Raw genomic sequence first — 22,189 nt, 5'->3', positions numbered from 1 at the left:
ATATTTGTGGTCCTTCACTCATATGTATTATATATTTGTGGTCCTTCACTCATATGTATTATATATTTGTGGTCCTTCACTCATATGTATTATATATTTGTGGTCCTTCCACCATATTTATTATATATTTGTGGTCCTTCCCCCGTATTTATTATATATTTGTGGTCCTTCCCCCGTATTTATTATATAATTTGTGGTCCTTCACTCATATGTATTATATATTTGTGGTCCTTCACTCATATTTATTATATATTTGTGGTCCTTCACTCATATGTATTATATATTTGTGGTCCTTCACTCATATGTATTATATATTTGTGGTCCTTCCACCGTATTTATTATATATTTGTGGTCCTTCCCCCGTATTTATTATATATTTGTGGTCCTTCACTCATATGTATTATATATTTGTAGTTCTTCACTCATATGTATTATATATTTGTGGTCCTTCACTCATATGTATTATATATTTGTGGTCCTTCACTCATATGTATTATATATTTGTGGTCCTTCACTCATATGTATTATATATTTGTGGTCCTTCACTCATATTTATTATATATTTGTGGTCCTTCACTCATATGTATTATATATTTGTGGTCCTTCACTCATATTTATTATATATTTGTGGTCCTTCACTCATATGTATTATATATTTGTGGTCCTTCACTCATATGTATTATATATTTGTGGTCCTTCACTCATATGTATTATATATTTGTGGTCCTTCCACCATATTTATTATATATTTGTGGTCCTTCCCCCGTATTTATTATATATTTGTGGTCCTTCCCCCGTATTTATTATATAATTTGTGGTCCTTCACTCATATGTATTATATATTTGTGGTCCTTCACTCATATTTATTATATATTTGTGGTCCTTCACTCATATGTATTAGATATTTGTGGTCCTTCACTCATATGTATTATATATTTGTGGTCCTTCACTCATATGTATTATATATTTGTGGTCCTTCCACCGTATTTATTATATATTTGTGGTCCTTCCCCCGTATTTATTATATATTTGTGGTCCTTCACTCATATGTATTATATATTTGTAGTACTTCACTCATATGTATTATATATTTGTGGTCCTTCACTCATATGTATTATATATATTTGTGGTCCTTCAATCATATGTATTATATATTTGTGGTCCTTCACTCATATGTATTATATATTTGTGGTCCTTCACTCATATGTATTATATATTTGTGGTCCTTCACTCATATTTATTATATATTTGTGGTCCTTCACTCATATTTATTATATATTTGTGGTCCTTCCTCCGTATTTATTATATATTTGTGGTCCTTCACACATATGTATTATATATTTGTGGTCCTTCACTCATATGTATTATATATTTGTGGTCCTTCACTCATATGTATTATATATTTGTGGTCCTTCACTCATATGTATTATATATTTGTGGTCCTTCACTCATATGTATTATATATTTGTGGTCCTTCACTCATATGTATTATATATTTGTGGTCCTTCACTCATATGTATTATATATTTGTGGTCCTTCACTTATATGTATTATATATTTGTGGTCCTTCACTCATATTTATTATATATTTGTGGTCCTTCACTCATATGTATTATATATTTGTAGTTCTTCACTCATATGTATTATATATTTGTGGTCCTTCACTCATATGTATTATATATATTTGTGGTCCTTCACTCATATGTATTAGATATTTGTGGTCCTTCACTCATATGTATTATATATTTGTGGTCCTTCACTCATATGTATTATATATTTGTGGTCCTTCCACCGTATTTATTATATATTTGTGGTCCTTCCCCCGTATTTATTATATATTTGTGGTCCTTCACTCATATGTATTATATATTTATAGTTCTTCACTCATATGTATTATATATTTGTGGTCCTTCACTCATATGTATTATATATATTTGTGGTCCTTCACTCATATGTATTATATATTTGTGGTCCTTCACTCATATGTATTATATATTTGTGGTCCTTCACTCATATGTATTATATATTTGTGGTCCTTCACTCATATTTATTATATATTTGTGGTCCTTCACTCATATGTATTATATATTTGTGGTCCTTCACTCATATGTATTATATATTTGTGGTCCTTCACTCATATGTATTATATATTTGTAGTTCTTCACTCATATGTATTATATATTTGTGGTCCTTCACTCATATGTATTATATATTTGTGGTCCTTCACTCATATGTATTATATATTTGTGGTCCTTCACTCATATGTATTATATATTTGTGGTCCTTCACTCATATGTATTATATATTTGTGGTCCTTCACTCATATGTATTATATATTTGTGGTCCTTCCACCATATTTATTATATATTTGTGGTCCTTCCCCCGTATTTATTATATATTTGTGGTCCTTCCCCCGTATTTATTATATAATTTGTGGTCCTTCACTCATATGTATTATATATTTGTGGTCCTTCACTCATATGTATTATATATTTGTGGTCCTTCTCTCATATGTTTTATATATTTGTGGTCCTTCACTCATATTTATTATATATTTGTGGTCCTTCACTCATATTTATTATATATTTGTGGTCCTTCACTCGTATGTATTATATATTTGTGGTCCTTCACTCATATGTATTATATATTTGTGGTCCTTCACTCATATGTATTATATATTTGTGGTCCTTCACTCATATGTATTATATATTTGTGGTCCTTCACTCATATTTATTATATATTTGTGGTCCTTCACTCATATTTATTATATATTTGTGGTCCTTCACTCGTATGTATTATATATTTGTGGTCCTTCACTCATATGTATTATATATTTGTGGTCCTTCACTCATATGTATTATATATTTGTGGTCATGAACCTAAAAGCGTTGGTGGCTGTCACTCTCGTCTTCTGCCAGTGAGTCTTGCCCGAACGTTTTGGTTCAAATTCACGTAGCTATTGCCTAGATAAACGTCCATTGAAAAAGCTAATTAGCATAACAGTGTTTTGACCTTTGTCGCCATTTTAATTGTCTTAAATTTGGTTAATTTCTTCACATATATAGATTTGCCTGTTCAGTATTACCGGTATCTGTTGCAGCCACCAGTATATAGCGCCACCAAGTGGCAGCAGATTCTCAGTCTGTTTCAGTATTTTTGTTTCCCTGGCTGCTTTATACTTTTTCTTTAAAAAATAACCTCGAAAGGCAATTCCAATTCGATGTACGCCTAGAAACATGGCAACGTTGTTTTTTGGTGAATATATAACATGTTCTGTTCCAATAAAGGATTTTGATATGCATAACAATTCTTAAGTAATACTGAAACATCTCCTGTACTCTCTCCAAGATGGACTTCCTGTTCAACGCGTTGTTGAATGTTCAAGACACTGTACGTACAAGACACTCTCGAACTTGACAACATTCATTTTCAGACCACTAAGCAAATAGATAGAAATACCAGTTGCATAAATCATAAAGATTGATGATTCGATTGCTGGCCGGGATAGCTGCATTTAGTGTTCATTTCTAGGCAATGTAAAATCATATCGATGATGTGGATGGCGACGACTGACAGATTGTATTGATTCCACGGCTCTCCTGGCAGGGGTAACTGACTTTTAGCTTTTTTTTACTATTCTGACATGTTCTGCGTTGTATATAACAGCCAGATACTGACAAGTAAGTAAGTTAGTACTAGTAACGAAACAGTCCTGGCATACAGTCAATATGGGAGTCTGAATCACCAGAAGATAGCGTCATCACACCGGGGGGGGGGGGTACTCCAATTGATACCTGGTACCCATGCTGAAGTATAGATTTTCAAAAAAGCCTCTGAACACGTACTTATTTTGTGAAATTATAGTTACACACGGCATCACACAGTATTCCATTAATGAACGAAATTCACATTACAATATTATGCTTACAAATAATAATTATGCTATGGTACAATGTAATAAAAGATACTATGGATCTATGGTGTACAGAAAATGTTACTACAAAATAAATGAATGCAATATTTTTTTTATAACATGGGCATATTGATAATCCCTAATATTGCTAAATCGCCAGTTGTGAACTTTAAATCTCATTCCCACGTATCCACACGGATAGGGAACATGCATCATTCTAGCAAGGAAAAATATTGATTTCTTTTGCCTGGTTATATAATAAATTATGAAATAGTTAATAATATTTCATTTTTGTTAGTGTACCTTTATGTAATAAAATATGTACACATTATATCTAATTGGTGTGAACTAATATTTTCGTAAATAACACTGACCGTGAAATACGCCCCCAGAAGTGTTACTGATGGAATATTTTATATTGCAATTTCTTTCAATTTTAATTAGTTGTATTGCAATGCATTAGTAATAATGTAAATATATGTACATTTCTTTATTTCATTGTTGAGACTGAGTTATACATTTGTTTCGTACTATAATTTATCTATATTGGAAAATTGTTATGAGAATTATTAATTTCAATAAAACAATATTCAACTATCTTTTGCAACACCAATAAGATCATTAATTACAGCATTCAATGAGAAGTATAAAAAAATACATGATGCAAAGCCCATTTTAAATTGTCAAATGTTTATTGGTCTTTAACTCTGGGAACTCCTGCAAGAGCAACTACACAAATCATAAGGGCAAATTAATAGCTTCCAGGGATGGTATTCCTAGAACAGCGCCAGTTGTTAAAGAAATATAAAACTTTAATTCTCAACAACGACGAAAGGACTAGTTACTGTGACAAAGGCCGACTCCCCGCGAGAGTCATCCAATACGAAACCCATTTACCGCGAAAGCAACTTATCGCGAAGCTACTAGTTAACTTTGTTAAATATTGTATTTAAATTTAGAAAGCCATAACAATAAATGGTGGTTGAATCATTTTTGTTCATCAATAACATTTTTCAGACAAGCTTTAAGCTGAAAGCTTTAAAAATAAATTAAATCTAAACAATGAATGAATGGACAAAACCTAAAATAGATGCATAAGTGTTACATAATATAAGGTTTCATTTACTTGTGTAATCGCGCCAATGCTGGGACGGTAAGAGTTGAAGAGTGTGCACCCATCATAACGTGGATCGGACGGTAGTAGATTACAGTAGCGTACCGAGTGAGTTCAAGACTATCAGTCAGCGTCTTCACAGGCATTTCTCATTGTTTACTGCTGTCATTTTTCACTTGATAACACTGGGTACAAGCTGTTGAGACCTCAGAAATGTCAACTCCAAATGACCCCCGCGCGTTGTGTTGCGTGGCCGGCAGTTCACTGCGAGATGAAAGACGATTCCAAGGCTACACTGTAGGAAATGCATTGAGACACAGTGACGTCTACTCTATGCTGTGTAGCTATAGCAACAAACGTAGAGGATATCTTCAAAGTACTATTATTTTACATCATTATTTAAGAAAATAAAGTGTGAATTTACAAACCAGCGTTTGGGACCCTATGAGCTCACGGCGTAATGGTGAGCACAGTGAAAAATTGTGCAATCATGATTTGTGTTATTGCCCGGACGTTTGTGATGCCCATCATGACTGGTATTATTGCCCGGACGTTTGTGATGTCCATCATGATTGGTGTTATTGCCTGGACGTTTGTGATGCCCATCATGATTGGTATTATTGCCCGGACGTTTGTGATGCCCATCATGACTGGTGTTATTGCCCGGACGTTTGTGATTCCCATCATGACTGGTGTTATTGCCCGGACTTTTGTGATGCCCATCATGACTGGTGTTATTGCCCGGACGTTTGTAATACCCATCATGACTGGTGTTATTGCCCGGACGTTTGTGATTCCCATCATGACTGGTATTATTGCCCACAGGCGCTCGGAACGTTTCTTGGCTAATAAAAAACGACCTGAAGTGGGATCGGCATAGTTAGTCAGTCGCCGGTAAATTCCCCTACTACTCATATAATAACACAAGGTAGGAAAGCGTTGACACCATGACATCGAAAATAACACGATTTTCCAAATTATATTTCGATCCGCTTCACACAACTCAAGCATGATATCGGTAGAAACTATCGATCGACTTACATTTCCTTTATTCGAACTAAAATGGGTTAAATCCTGTGAAAATCGAAACATCAGAGCAATATGAATCAACCCGTCTACGCGGATATTTTGAAGCAGAGGCCCGAGCATGCGTAAATGTTTAGAACTGCGCATGGGTGGAGCTGCGCATGCACGAGCCTCTGCTTCAAAATATCCGCATAGACGGGTTGATTCATATTGCTCTGGTGTTTCGATTTTCACAGGATTTAACCCATTTTAGTTCGAATAAAGGAAATGTAAGTCGATCGATAGTTTCTACCGATATCATGCTTGAGTTGTGTGAAGCGGATCGAAATATAATTTGGAAAATCGTGTTATTTTCGGGAAGTTTCGATGTCATGGTGTCAACGCTTTCCTACCTTGTGTTATTATATGAGTAGTAGGGAAATTTACCGGCGACTGACTAACTATGCCGATCCCACTTTAGGTCATTTTTTATTAGCCAAGAAACGTTCCGAGCGTCTGTGTTATTGCCCGGACGTTTGTGATGCCCATCATGACTGGTGTTATTGCCAGGACGTTTGTAATACCCATCATGACTGGTGTTATTGCCTGGACGTTTGTGATGCCCATCATGACTGGTGTTATTGCCCGGACGTTTGTGATGCCCATCATAACTTGCAGTATCGCCTAAGGCACGGTTACTAAAAAAAAGGTGCATCACCACAATCATTTATTAACATACAGAATACAAATGTTGTTATAACGAATTGTGTCTCTAAATAAAGGGACTAATTGGCTATGTTCCATCCCATTAACGTTCTTTAGTCCGCCCAGGTTGCTTGTAATGCCCACGACGAGTTGTGTATAACACATAGCTAGCATCGACACCATATGACAGCCGCCCCACTGAGTGACAGCCAGCTGGGTTCGTTCACGATCTTTTTAATAGTTGTAATTCTGTTTTACCCCCAATCAATTGAACAAATGGACAATGGAAGTGTGACAAACTACCCTCCTATCTCCCACCTGGCTCACGTTGAGTGTTCAGACGCCAAGAAAGAACTCGTCGCAGGGTACAATCTGTGTACATTGCTGGAGAAGAAACATTAACATTTGTTTAAAAAATAGTAGAATTTTCAAATATCGTCTTTCATTTTAAATATAAAATATACCACTCCTGTCGCAGTTTAACGATTTTCACCATGTCTCTCATTCTACTTTTCCCTCACCTTACGCGCACCCAAGATATGGTGTTGATCTAGATGTGCACATCACATGGTATGATGTGCTGGACGTGCACGTCACAGGGTAAGATGTGCTAGACGTGCACGTTATTATCAATAATGTCGGTTGTAGTAGTTGTTCGGAGAGTGTAACTTAGACAATACATGTTTTATTTTATCCGAATGTCTTACTTGGACGAATATTGAGTAACGGTAAAAATGTAATTCATACCAGATTTTGCGTAAATGAAGTTTCTGCAATGTTGCATGACGGTTCTCAAAACTTGCTGAGCGAGAAATGTATGGTTCAGTTGTTCTGTACGTGAGATGACATCACACATGCGACCGCCTCTATCACTGCTTATGGTGATATGCATTGTCTACTTTATTGGACCATTTAAAAGACGGTTGCGTTCTTACTACAACCACTACAATATATAGCTATGAATATAACAATACTGTGCCACCGTTATGAGATTGCGGTGGTATTGTCTACGGTGACCACACACGCCTACTAACGATAACCACCCGAATCAAAACAAACTGCATGTTCACGTTAGAGTTAGTCCGTATTGACCTTACTCAGTGAAAAGAGAACTCAGTGCTGTGTTGGGAGATCTATTCACGCCAGTTTGTTTTCTTTGCCTACTTTAATCTCCATGCTTTCTGTATTTGTCTGGGCTTATTCTTATCACATTGCAAGCTATTTATCATCATAGTACGAACTTCACTATTTGAGCGCTCCCAGTCATGGGACGTCTGCGTCACAATTTTAGTTTTAGTTTTAGTTTCAATTTGAACATATGAATACATATAAATATTTTACAGAAGAAGCTAACTCAATTCGTTGTGTCTAAGCTGTTTAAATTTAGCTGGATAGATTCCTGTTTCGACTCATGCTGCTTTTGTCATTTTTGGTTCAACGCCAACGGTGTGTCCCTGTGGCGCATGTCTGCAATCAACTTTAAAATTTTCCCACCCCGATGTAGTGTGTCCGTTAATTATCCCTTTGTGTTGTTGTATAGAAGAGCTCCAGGAAAGTCGTTTCATCACGGACACGAACAAATCAAGGGACCACCCCTTGGTTTTCGACATTGGTTGAAGTAAGAGCGGACGGAGGCGATCGAAATAGCTTTTGTTTGCACCGTGAATCCTGAACGGGTCATTATCGAGGTGATTGACAGATGTTAAATTTGATTGGCACATAATTGAATTGCAATTTGTGTTCTGTCAATTGAAATAGGTGATTGGTTGTCCGCCCAACTTGACGTGTTCGATAGCGTAAATTGTGTGGACAAGTGCAAGTGCAAGTCTGTCAGCAAAGCATTATTATAAGTGGATGAGGTGCATGCCACCAAACAGTACAGATCAGACTGCTGGTGATCTGATAATCAGATTAAGACATCCAGGACGTTTGTGGGACAGTTGAAGTGGTATCCCCCCTGTAGTCTAATGGTATCGCACCATCATAGCACGAAGACATAACACACCACTGAAGTATACACAAGTTACGGTTGGCGTTGCTGTTCGTACGTCGCACATTCTACAATCATCACTCGCGTGACGTCTCATGAATTATCATCAGGCGTCTTGAACATTCACGTTTGGTCAGTTTGTGAAAGTACACGTGTGCAGTTATCACGATGATTATGGTTCCTTCCGCTCTTCGTGCCTGTTTTTTGGTGTGCGTTCTAGCACAAGTCGACATGAGCTGGACTTATGCCATGGACTTAAGTGGTCGAATTACGAAACCGATGTGCGTATCGATCCCAGCTGGTATGGGGTTATGTCAGAACATTGGTTACACACAGATGCGAATGCCGAACCTATTAGACCATGATAGCATGGGAGAGGTTCAGCAGCAAGCCGCTAGTTGGGTACCGTTAGTGCAAAAAGGATGTCATCCAGAAACGCGACTATTTCTGTGCTCGCTTTTTGCTCCCGTATGTCTAGACAGACCGATCTTTCCTTGTCGATCGCTTTGTGAAAAGGTCCGGGACTCATGTACCCCGGTTATGCTGGAGTATGGATTTCCCTGGCCAGAAATGCTTTACTGTGATAAACTGCCATTGGACAACGATCTCTGCATTGCGCCGCATATGAGCAACGGTTCGACGGAGACCAACGGAGGCGGTGGCGAGGTTGTCCCCGAGGGAGACAAAGAGGACGATAGCGAAGAAAAAGGTGAAATATTATATTATATTAGTGTAGCTTTTCATTTATAATGTATCATATAATTGCTTTCTATCACACTACATCCTAACTCCCCGAGCTGTTGTTGCTGAAAAATATATTGGCACCTCAGGCTGGTGCCCTTTAAATGTTTCTACCGGCCCACATTGTTAATATTATCGTGAATAACATGAATATATAAGTGTTTCGCCGAAGATCCATTATTAACCACGTCACAAAACATAGTTTTAAGTTTGATGTACCGGTTGTTTGGGGGATGTGCTACCCAGTGGGAATTACAAATGACGGAGATCCCCGCAAAAGAACTCGTCAAATTTCAACCCCCGTGAAATTATGCGATAAACACTCGTCGGGATGTGCGTGATTGATGTGGAAAGGGCACTTGTAGTCGGCAACTCTGATCATGCGCCCACACAAAGAATTCTTAGGAATTACATCTACATTGACAGTTTGTATACATCAGAAGCCGTGAACTTTAACCTCAAAGTGACTGAATCACATTGCAAACTCGTAGTTTTGTATGAAATATAGATGTCTAATATAATTGTCTGTACAGTGATGACTGTAATCTACTGGAATTTCTTGTATCCTCAGATGCATTTCTCATTAAAGGCGGTCCCTTTTATTCACATTTTCTACAAGTTCGCCATCGATCTATAATCCTTGCATAATATATGAGGCATGGAGTCCGGTTACCATCTGTTGTGATAAAATTGAACACGTTTTGTCACCATTAACAACCTCGTCAACACGGCGATGTCGTTGTTTGATTCCCCGTCTGTCCGGGAAGCAAGCCAAAAAGAAGACACAAACTTTTCTTAGAGCAACCGCATAAAACGGACACGTTTGTTAACTATCGTAAACCAGTTGATACAAATAGGAACGAGTTATAAATAATGTTGAGGTACCCCATGTAGGCATTGGCGCGAGTCAAAGCAAAGTACATGCAACTATTCCGAACTTGTGAGGAATGCGTTAGGTGAATTAGGACGCCAAATCCAATTGACATATTCCCAGCTAAATGGTGTGTTAAATGAACACTGCATTAATAAACGATAAACGCCCACTCTTTTATTGGTTTTTAATTGGAGTCGCGCTGTTTTTTAAGTTCCTATTGTTTTCAAGTCTCAACGCAGAATAACGTAATTGAATTACATGAATAGCGACATATTCACAGACTAAGTGTATAGGCATGATTGTCCCGTGAACGATGTAAGAGGGCGTGGCAATTGATAATCGGGGAATAACTTCTTTTCTTCTTTTCTAGGTGGAACATGTGAACAGTGTCATCAAGATGCATCACGAGACGTTCTTTTAGAACAATACTGCGAAGCAGATTTCGGTAAGAAGTCAAGTTGTTAACACTTTTTGTGTACAGTTGGATAGCACACACCAGAATTAGCAAAAACATTGAATTATCAACTTTCTTCTTATTCTAGTATATTTGTTATCGACATATTTCTCGACGCGGCTTGGGCTGGGGGCACCTATGTCAGTGACATACAGACGCCGGAGTGCACCACAGATATGTATACACATGTTCCAGAATGACTCATGTTCGTGGCGGTCTTTTCATATGCAGACCGTGCTGCGATGGCCTTTTAACCCTGAAAGCGATATGCATCAAGATTGCTCCGTGGTCTGATCGAGCAGACACGCGGGCAGACGTGCATGTCTGCTTTCGCCCAATTTTCGCCCAATGTATATTTCCCTTTTCAATTATCAAATTTCGTAAAACGTCTCTCCTCCCACTCGCGATTGTTGTTTGAACATTAAATAGCTCCGCATACTTCCTATACATATAATGAAGTAATGATCAATATCCTTTCAATATCCTTGAAGTAGTGGCAGCGCCGTGTGACCTGCCAAGAAAAATAACCCGGGAATTTGTAGAGCAAAGGGCAAATGCATTTTAATCAGTACAATAACGTTTCAAAATGGGTCCGCACTGCTGCAAAACACAGACATCCGTGACACAATTCACTTTCCGACATCTCGCTGTTGAATGTTGACATTGAAAATACGGGACGTCTAAGAAAAGTTTACAGTTTGCTAACATCTCCATGCAATTTCAGAAAATTATAAATATGTCAATGATAATCGCTGAATAGACATGCGCAATGAAAAGGAGTACCATAAACAAGACACTTAGACACGTTGATTTGAATTCTTGTACAGAATAATACTATACGCAAAGGACTTCGCCGAACAAGGCTTTTTTTGTCGCCCACTTGTTATTTATACTCTGTACCAGTCATGGGAGCGTCACTCACTGAAAACTCGTCTCTTTTTATTACCATTATGTCACTGTCCTTCTTTTGAAGCGTCTTTCAGTGGAATCCTTGAGGTATACACGATGGATTACTTAAAGTAAAACCAACAGCTCTTTTAACGAAAGCGCGGGAAGGAGATAAAAATGGTCATGAAAAAAACGCTTGAATGCCGTCAATAAGACCGACAATCATGTGGGATCTTTTTTTGTGTGCGATTATTTTCTTTGCGAAAATCTGCAACTCTCTCACTGGCGAAGAATGCTTTTGCGTTCCTCTTGTCCTGTTCACACAATGTAGTGGCACCCAGAGTAAAGACAACATTCAGGACGGAACTTTGGAAGTGAAATTCTTCGTGTAAGCGTGAGTGAATATTGGTGGTCGACCCATTAAAAGTGTTCCGAGTTTCAAAACAGTAGACATCATTGTCTTCCACAAGACCACCCGTGTACGTAAAAACACGACTGACTACCACCACCATTACTATATATCGGGTCTATCAGCGAATATCACGTGACATTATTTAACTTGTACTTTCTCGTCCCATTTCAGTTGTTAAAACCAGAATAACAGAGTCGAAGAAAACTCGGGGAGACATGAAGTTTGTGAGTAACAAAAAAAAGCGAAAATTCTACAACAAAGGCGGATTAAAGAAGAAAGATATGCAGGAGATGTCATTGTATGTCGAAGATGGAGGGCGCTGTAACTGTGACGTCATAGAGCCAGGCAAAGTCACCTATCTTATCATGGGAAAGCAAATGGACAAAAAACTTGTCATCACATTCGCCATGCCCTGGAAAAAATCACGTGATTTCCGGCGAGCAACCCGCATGTTTAAAGGACTGCAGTGCGATGATTCCAGAAAACGACTTTAACTTGCAATAAAAGTATCAACTTTCTTTGTCACTTAGAAAGCTCTTTGAAAAGGACTTACGTATACCGACGTATTATGACGTCATGTGTATAAACGATTATAATGTTTACTCAACAATGTGCCTACAATTCACGCGTACAAACTTGTTAATATTTTAAGTTCACAGGCATATCACCAATATATGCCTATAATGGGCATGTGTTTTTGACTATTCACTACTATCACATTATCACAGAATGTCGACAAACTGATGTTTGATTTCCGAACATTATATCTGAAATATAGTATATGGAGGGCCTATAAGCTCATGACATTATGGCGATTCCACAGTCAGAGTAAAGAACGATCTATTCCAAATTTAAAGAGGCTTAAAATCACATCGCCTGAGGGCAGGCTTTTCTTCCAGGCGAATCATAAACAAATAAAACGCTGGCTTGAAACGAGCAAATGTAGACGTCACTGACTGTAAACAGTTTGTTTTTATCACGTTTGTCTTTAAAGAAAATTATAGTATATTCTGATATAAATATTTATTAATTGTTTATTTTTCGACAAGATTCGTTGTCATAGAAGCGTAGGTTTCTAGATTCTCATCTGTAAATTACTTTGCATTCTATAGAGCAATCTATAGATGCCCATTTGTTTTCCTTTCCAACATATTGCTTGTTCTCTTTTACGATTGGTCCATTTTATGTCGTGGTACAAAAGTTTGTTTTGTACGTTCATGACTATCATGTTTGATTGTAATATATTATTACGAGTACATGTACTTGTTTTAAAGAGAAATATTGTAGTTGAAATATTATGACATTAAACACACCACTTTTCATTACCACAGTAAATGTCGAACTAACCGATACTTTGCATTGTCCGTCCGTGCGTGTATGTATGCGTGCAATTCATACATATGTACATGCATTTTTTCATGATCTAATTCAAGATGGCCGAATGGCGGCCATTTTAGTTTTTAAATTCATCAAATCAAGAATTTCTGCCATTCTGTAACCGGATCTCAGTCATGCATGGACATATTTCATTCAAAATTTGAATGCCATTTGAACATATTAATGGGTCTGTAAACTAAGAACAGACTTCTCAAAGTAGAGTGAACCAAGTGAGTATTGGTCACCAAATCCGGGAGGAGAATAACGCACTGGAGAGGAGCACTTGTAGCCAAGGTGTTTATTGCTCAACTGCTAGGCCTGGAACTTATCCTAAATACTCACGAGATGTTCCATACAATGTATTAATATCATTATGCAAATAACTTAACTAAACGTCATAGCCTCAAATCATCACAGGGTCCTTGATGCACGTCATTCTCAGATCTACTGAAATGACCGAATGGCAGGCCATTTTGTTTTAACAAATGCAGTTCCGGGGTCACATCTTTGACATACATGTATTTTTCCCGACTGTCACTTCAAACCTTACACACACACTTCACACATCATATCATACATAAGCACATATATTTGTTTCATGTTCATAATTCAATTTAAGATGGCCAAATGGCGGTCATTTTCATCAAATATAAAAATAATAGATCTCTGGTGCATTTGGAGCCAAACTTTGTTCAAACTTTAACATAATGCACCTGTTTTAAGATCTGATTCAAGATGACTGATCGTCATTTTCATGCCAGAAATACATTATGAATGTCATGGGCAGAATAGAGGAAGGAATTGCACACATAAATAAATGTCTGTCACGTGAGTGTAAATAATGATTTGGCACTAATATTGGCAGTCACTAAAAACGGACGGTGACTTGTCATTGACAATGTCTAAGTTGTTTTTTAAGTAACTTAGCAAAACTGGGAGCAATACTTCAAATAACAATTTAAAATGATAACAACGATTACTCACATGGTTCAATGACATTAACACTCAATAATGACGAATGAAAGTTTATTTTGAAAAAAATATCGCTAAGCGGGGTAATACGTTGAAAACCACCAGTTTTGAAAACCAATTTGACCAGAAACACTTGCCAGACCTAGCTCGGCATGTCATTTGTCAGCTCGTTGTTCCGTAAAATCAGGATGTCGACACTGGAGTTTGCCGGGAGTTTGTTCATGTGATAAACAGGTTATCACGTGGCATTATTATATTATTGTTTTTCGATTCTGGATAATAATGGCCCATGATGTCACTCAGGTATTGTAAACTCATAGTAGCGTGTAACATAGAAGTGAATAAGAGTGAATACACGGCAAGGTTAATATGTCAAATCAGAGTAAACATATGCATGTATGTCATGCTCGACTCAACGTACGCTCACGTCCAGCCCGGGTGCTTCCCCGGAATATTTAGGAGGCACTAAATTGGTTCCCAGTTTTCTAGTCGTCGCGCCAAGCATGCGCGAGATATATGGGTATCATATAGACAAAGATGGCTACTTTGACTGTTGCGCAGATCAACGAGTACAAACTGAGACGTTATTAAGCTTTAATTAAATATTATTTAGGTGATTAGAAGGTATCGAAAGAGTTACCGGCTGTAATTAGTGCAAGTCGCACCCAGGTCAAACCTCATACTTGTAATTTCCATTAGAAAAGCGCATTGGATTATGGGAAAATTAATGTTTATCAACGCACATGCGCGACACGACGACTATCACCCTCTAAGCAATGTCCTATTTACTTGTAAATAAAAAGCCTTTTATGCTAAAATTAAAGTCACCTTTTGGCCCCTATCGACGAAGTGTGAGACGTGGACTTGTTTTGGGTGCGTCAGTGTAGTGTTATTTCTCGGACATGCCTACAAGTAGACCGATTTCACTAAAACTTGGTGATAACATTAATCATAACGAGTTACTGATGCACGTCAGTTTGTTTCGTGATTTGATTTGTTTCGAAGTGGCCGTATCCATTTTTCGGATATGCGTTAACCAATTTTGTTGTAAGTAGGTACATCTTGATTAAAAAGGAACTGGCCATCAATTTTATCTATTTAAGGTGTTTGGGCGTATTTTGGTTAATCATTTATATTCACATTTAAAATCTGCTATTGCGGACGAGCAACATGGCTTATTCAAACAAGATCATGTGCTCTTTATCTTGCTACTATAAACAGTAGGGTGAGTTGTATGTTATGTATACTGATTTTAGCAAATCTTTCGATATGATTGACTACCTTCAATTATACTTTTGTGGTTTACATCATGACTTGTTATCTTTGCTTAGAAGCTTTCTTTCAAACATAAAACAATGTTTTATACTCAATGGCACTTCTTCTTCATGGAGCAGAGTAACATCTGGCGTGCCCCAAAGATCAATTCTATAGCCTTTTTTTCTCCATGCATACATAGGCAAATTTACCCAAACTTGGTATGAAAGTCACACATGGTGGGTTACTGATGCACATGAGTTTGTTTTGCGATTTAATTTTAACTAGTCGACTTGGCGACTTGGTTTTATTTTCACATGTTTTTAACCACTTTTCAGACATGTCTTTTGTATGAACAACAAACACGATGTTTTGTTTTGTTATTTTATTCAAAATGTTCAACTGGTTTATGTGTGGATTATACAATTTGTTTGCGGTATGATCTCATTTCTTGGAGGTGTAATTTTGAAGTAACACCATATTTTTACATGCTGAATACTTCCCAATATTTGATTATGATGTATCTTTTATTGTTTAAAATTGACAAAGTCACTTAAAACTGTTTTTGTGAAACAATACAAATTGACAGAAATCGACATACGTTTTTAATACGATTTACCCCTTAACAACTTGATCTACAATTATATCCAATGGATTAAACTTTGAAATGTGAACAATAAAAATGTTATACTAAGGTGGTTGTAAATTTTGGAATTATCGATAAGACTCACAGTGTTTGAAATTATCACCAAGTTTACTGCCGGGAAGTTTTGTATTGTCGTCTTTATGCTGTCTGCCTAAATTCCGAGCAGCGAGATATGACGTTTTGTTGTGGAATGTGTACATTTCCTCACAATATGCATCTATATAACATTTCACCTGGACACAATATTGAAACATAATTTCAGGGAAGCCTTGCAAAAAACACATTGATTTGAAGATGACAAATCAAAACTCATATTTTTCTTACGGATCCAACAGTTTCTTGGCAACTCTTATGTAAGAATGATTGTGTGTGTTAAATATTGGACAACACTGATAAATATGCCTCCACATCGAAAAATATGTTTCGCCATGTATATGTGCGGAGGCTGTATTTTGTATGATAATAACACGTGACTAACCATCCTGACCAGACAATCAGCTTTAACCCAAAGCATGCGCACTACGCATGACTAATGCAAGCACTATACCTGCGGTTAAATGGGGTCACTCTCCAAATACAATACTTCTATTTTTAGTCGTGAAGACCTAATCCAGCGCTAATATTTTTACATTTGCGTGTATGTTTTCCTTGTGAGTGCAGACAATTCTTCTAATACACCGTACATACAAGCAGAAGAAGGTGGTTAATATATTTGCAAAGCCAGTAAAAACAGTTGACATTGAATCATCAAGGTAAACTTGCGTTAATACTACTTAAAAACTTTGCATGACGGGGGGAGGGTCTTATGTCAACAAAGTGTGACTTTGACTGTTGCGCAGAACAACGAATACAAACTGGAATGTTACTAAGCTTCAAATAAGTAATTTTATTGGTGATTGGAAGGTAACGAAACATTTTTTTCATTAGAAGAATGCATTGGATTGTAGGAAAATTTGTGTTTATTAACACAACTGTTTATTAGAACATGCACGTACGCGTACTCTGAAGGTAACCTTGATTAACCTTGATCCATTCTTAGTCTCGTGAGCCATTTTTTCTGCCAGAATTAACGATTTTTATGGCTTACAGTAATCGAAGATTTTTTGAGCTCTGTATTGTGATGACATTGTTTATTGCATTTGAACGTTAAGTGCTGCGTGGCAGTGGCCTAGTGAGGTCAATAGTAGCCCTGGACCCATGTTGTTGTGTTAAGTGCTGCGTGGCAGTGGCCTAGTGAGGTCAATAGTAGCCCTGGACCCATGTCGTTGTGTTAAGTCTCAGACTAGTGTATTACTAGTCTAAGGTTAAGTGTTGCGTGGCAGTGGCCTAGTGAGATCAATAATAGCCCTGGACCCATGTCGTTGTGTTAAGTCTCAGACTAGTGTATTACTAGTCTGAGGTTAAGTGTTGCGTGGCAGTGGCCTAGTGAGGTCAATAGTAGCCCTGGACCCATGTCGTTGTGTTAAGTGCTGCGTGGCAGTGGCCTAGTGAGGTCAATAGTAGTAGTCGAGTGGATGATATTTACATCGGTCGCTTGTCTGCCCGCTCTAAAAACGCCATGGATCCTTCCATAGCATTTTGACATAAATTAACTAGGAGCAGAAGTGTACCTCTTTCTAGACTAAAACATGTCAGAACGAATGTATTGATTATGGAAAGCCATGACTGTCTTAAGTAGCAAGCTAGATTATCGTGATGCTCATTGGCATGTTATGATGTCCATTAAATATAACATGATGCCCATTCATCATATTATGATGTCCATTCACTATATTATGATGTCCACTTACCGTATTATGATGCCCATTCACTATATTGTGATGCCCATTCACTATATTGTGATGTTCATTTACCATATTATGATGCCCATTCACTATATTATGATGTCCACTTACCGTATTATGATGCCCATTCACTATATTGTGATGCCCATTCACTATATTGTGATGTTCATTTACCATATTATTATGCCCATTCACTATATTGTGATGTTCATTCACCATATTATGATGCCCATTCACTATATTGTGATGTTCATTTACCATATTATTATGCCCATTCACTATATTATGATTTCCATGTACCATATTATGATGCCCATTCACCATATTATGATGCCCATTCACTATATTATGATTTCCATGTACCATATTATGATGCCCATTCACCATATTATGATGCCCATTCACTATATTGTGATGTTCATTCACCATATTATTATGCCCATTCACTATATTATGTCCATTTACCACATTATGATGCCCATTCACCATATTATGATGCCCATTCACTATATTGTGATGTTCATTTACCATATTATTATGCCCATTCATTATGTTATGATTTCCATTTAACATATTATGATGCCCATTCACTATATTATGATTTCCATTTACCATATTATGATGCCAATTCACCATATTATGATGCCCATTCACTATATTGTGATGTTCATTTACCATATTATGATGCCCATTCACTATATTATGATTTCCATTTACCATATTATGATGCCCATTCACCATATTATGATGCCCATTCACTATACAATGTATTGTGATGTTCATTTACCATATTATGATGCCCATTCACTATATTATGATGCCCATTCACTATATTGTGATGTTCATTCACCATATTATGATGCCCATTCACTATATTGTGATGTTCATTTACCATATTATTATGCCCATTCACTATATTATGATTTCCATGTACCATATTATGATGCCCATTCACCATATTATGATGCCCATTCACTATATTATGATTTCCATGTACCATATTATGATGCCCATTCACCATATTATGATGCCCATTCACTATATTGTGATGTTCATTCACCATATTATTATGCCCATTCACTATATTATGTCCATTTACCACATTATGATGCCCATTCACCATATTATGATGCCCATTCACTATATTGTGATGTTCATTTACCATATTATTATGCCCATTCATTATGTTATGATTTCCATTTAACATATTATGATGCCCATTCACTATATTATGATTTCCATTTACCATATTATGATGCCAATTCACCATATTATGATGCCCATTCACTATATTGTGATGTTCATTTACCATATTATGATGCCCATTCACTATATTATGATGCCCATTCACTATATTATGATTTCCATTTACCATATTATGATGCCCATTCACTATACAATGTATTGTGATGTTCATTTACCATATTATGATGCCCATTCACTATATTGTGATGTTCATTTACCATATTATGATGCCCATTCACTATATTATGTCCATTTACCACATTATGATGCCCATTCACCATATTATGATGCCCATTCACTATATTGTGATGTTCATTTACCATATTATTATGCCCATTCACTATATTATGATTTCCATTTACCATATTATGATGTCCATTTACTATATTATGAAGCCCATTCACTATATTATGATGCCCATTCACCGTATTATGGTGCCTATTCACTATATTATGATGCCTATTCATCAAATTGTGATGTATAATCACAATATTATGTCCATTAGCCATATTGTGATGTGAATTCATCACAATTTCTTAAAGCATATGCATATATAATCATGATGTGCACTCACAATTTCATATCTTGATACCAATGATTTTCCCATAATGCATTGCTCTGCACAAAGAAAGCCATATTGAAAGCAGGACTGTAAATTTGATCTGTTGAATAGTAGTGTAATCATGGAAAAGCAGCATAGTATGTCAACCATTTTGGGTCAACTAAACCTAGGTGATTTAACTCATTTGTTTGAAGAAGAGGATGTAACTCCAGATATTGTGGGCTACTTATCCAGCTATGAACTAGATTGTCTTGGTGTACACAACCGTGCAGATCAAATGGCTCTACGCACAGCATGTGTCACATTTGGATATGAGAAACCGCCCAGGAGTAGACAAGGCTGTGGTGCACCACAATTCTCAATACCCAAAGACATACTGGAAACACATTTGGAAGAAGGATTCACAATACTTGAAATATCATCAATGTTATCTGTGTCAGAGAGCACTATTTACCGCAGAATGTGACAATATGGCCTTAGTAAAATGCTTTTTACAGATATTGATGATGACGGTCTTGATCTTTATGTCATGGAACTGACTAAAGACTTTCCATACTGTGGAGAAAACATGTTGAAACACATGTTACTGACAATATTTGGTATAAGAGTGCAATGCATGAGACTCCGTGATAGTATCCATCGAAAGGATCAAAATGGTGTGGAAGCGAGGAAAAGAGGTCGATTACATCGACGAGTTTACATTGTCCAAGGCCCAAACCACCTGTGGCACATCGATACAAACCATAAACTTATTCGTTGGAACTTTGTTGTAATTGGAGGCATTGATGGATTTAGTCGTCTTCCTGTAATGCTGCGATGTGAGGATAATAATAGAGCAGCAACGTTGATGCAGTATTTCTTGGGTGCTGTGCATACTTATGGAATTCCAAGCAGAGTACGGTCTGATAAAGGCATGGAGAATGTAGATATTGCTGATTTCATTTTAGAGAAGCAAGGAATGAACAGAGGAAGCATAACTGGCAAGAGTGTCCATAACCAAAGGATCCAAAGATTATGGCGTGACGTATTTGAAGGTGTTCTAGCCGTTTTATCGTCTCTTTTATTTCATGGAGGAAGGCTATTTAGATCCCTTAAATGTACCTCTCATCTAGCTGCTCTTCATTATGTTTTTTTAAGCAGAATCAATGACAAATTGAAAACTATGGAGGGATGCTTGGTGTATAGACACAGAATGCATACAACTAGGTCATCCCCCCCTGTGGGTTGCTGGCCAGCTACAGAATCCAATCATGTTGGAGTTAGATGAGAGTGACATAATGCATTATGGTATTGAAGGGGTTGTTGATGATGCTAGTGAAAACCACTTGGATTCAAGACCATTACTCGAACCACTGACATTTCAATTATCTGATGAGTGCTTAGATGAACTTTCCCTAACTGTTCCACAGATGTGGACATCCAAAATTATGGCATAGATGTGTATCAGAATGTATTATCAATTATAAACAATCATTCGAACACCAATTGAGAATATTTTGAGAGAGAAATTGTAAATAACTCATTGTAAATATAAACCATGTATATCTTGGTAGGTTGTGGCAAATGTCAAATGTAGCAAGCTAAAGTGAAATCGACTATTAGTAGTCCACATAATAAGAATACCGTATTTGCTCTAGTAGAAGCACTTCTCCAATAGAAAGCAAACCAAACCAAACATCACACTTGTTGTATACTAAATCATTACAGTATCACTTATTTAGACCATAAGAAACTCTGTCATTTATGTAAGCACATGCGTAACTAATGAAGCAAATACGGTATGCCAACAAGCTTGAGAAGTTTTGTCTGTGTACAGGGGTTGAAGATTTTCATTGCTTGCAATGAATCTATATTTTAACTTTATTGAAGTGTTGGGTTATCTTTGGCACTACCTTCCATCATCGCCTTTTGGTATGGTACCCTCACGGCCACATTTTTCACTGTTGAGGTAGAGATGCAGGTTTGTGGGCACTTGGGAGTGAAATTTTTTTTTTTTGCTTTTTATTATCCAAAAAGTCTTGGCTATAGACTGTTGAAATTTTGTAGAATTGTGAATAGTGGAACATACTCAAAAAACGATTTTAAAATATAAATAACTGGTGCAAAATTATCTCTTTTGAATGCTTAGCAAGATTTACCAAGGCTGTACATAAATAATAATAAAAACATGGTGGAAAAAATGAAATGACGGGATCTCCATATTATGCACTGTATTTAACTTTTTACAAAACGATAATACATTTAAATTTGAAA

The 22,189-nt window shown here is 36.8% G+C and overlaps 1 protein-coding gene across 1 annotated transcript; it reads left to right on the top strand.

Moving 5' to 3' along the window:
- The first annotated feature begins 8,576 nt into the window (after positions 1-8,576).
- On the top strand, positions 8,577-13,431 carry SFRP1/5 (secreted frizzled-related protein 1/5). The gene is given in 3 exon segments (NM_001168184.1): positions 8,577-9,436; positions 10,713-10,787; positions 12,268-13,431. Coding segments are annotated over 3 exon segments (939 nt in total). The 5' UTR covers positions 8,577-8,895; the 3' UTR covers positions 12,591-13,431.
- Positions 13,432-22,189: the final 8,758 nt, after the last annotated feature.

This window comes from Saccoglossus kowalevskii, chromosome 7 (genome assembly GCF_978046115.1).
Source record: "Saccoglossus kowalevskii chromosome 7, keSacKowa6.1, whole genome shotgun sequence".
Lineage (NCBI taxonomy): Eukaryota > Metazoa > Hemichordata > Enteropneusta > Harrimaniidae > Saccoglossus > Saccoglossus kowalevskii.
This window is presented reverse-complemented; position numbering and strand designations above follow the sequence as displayed.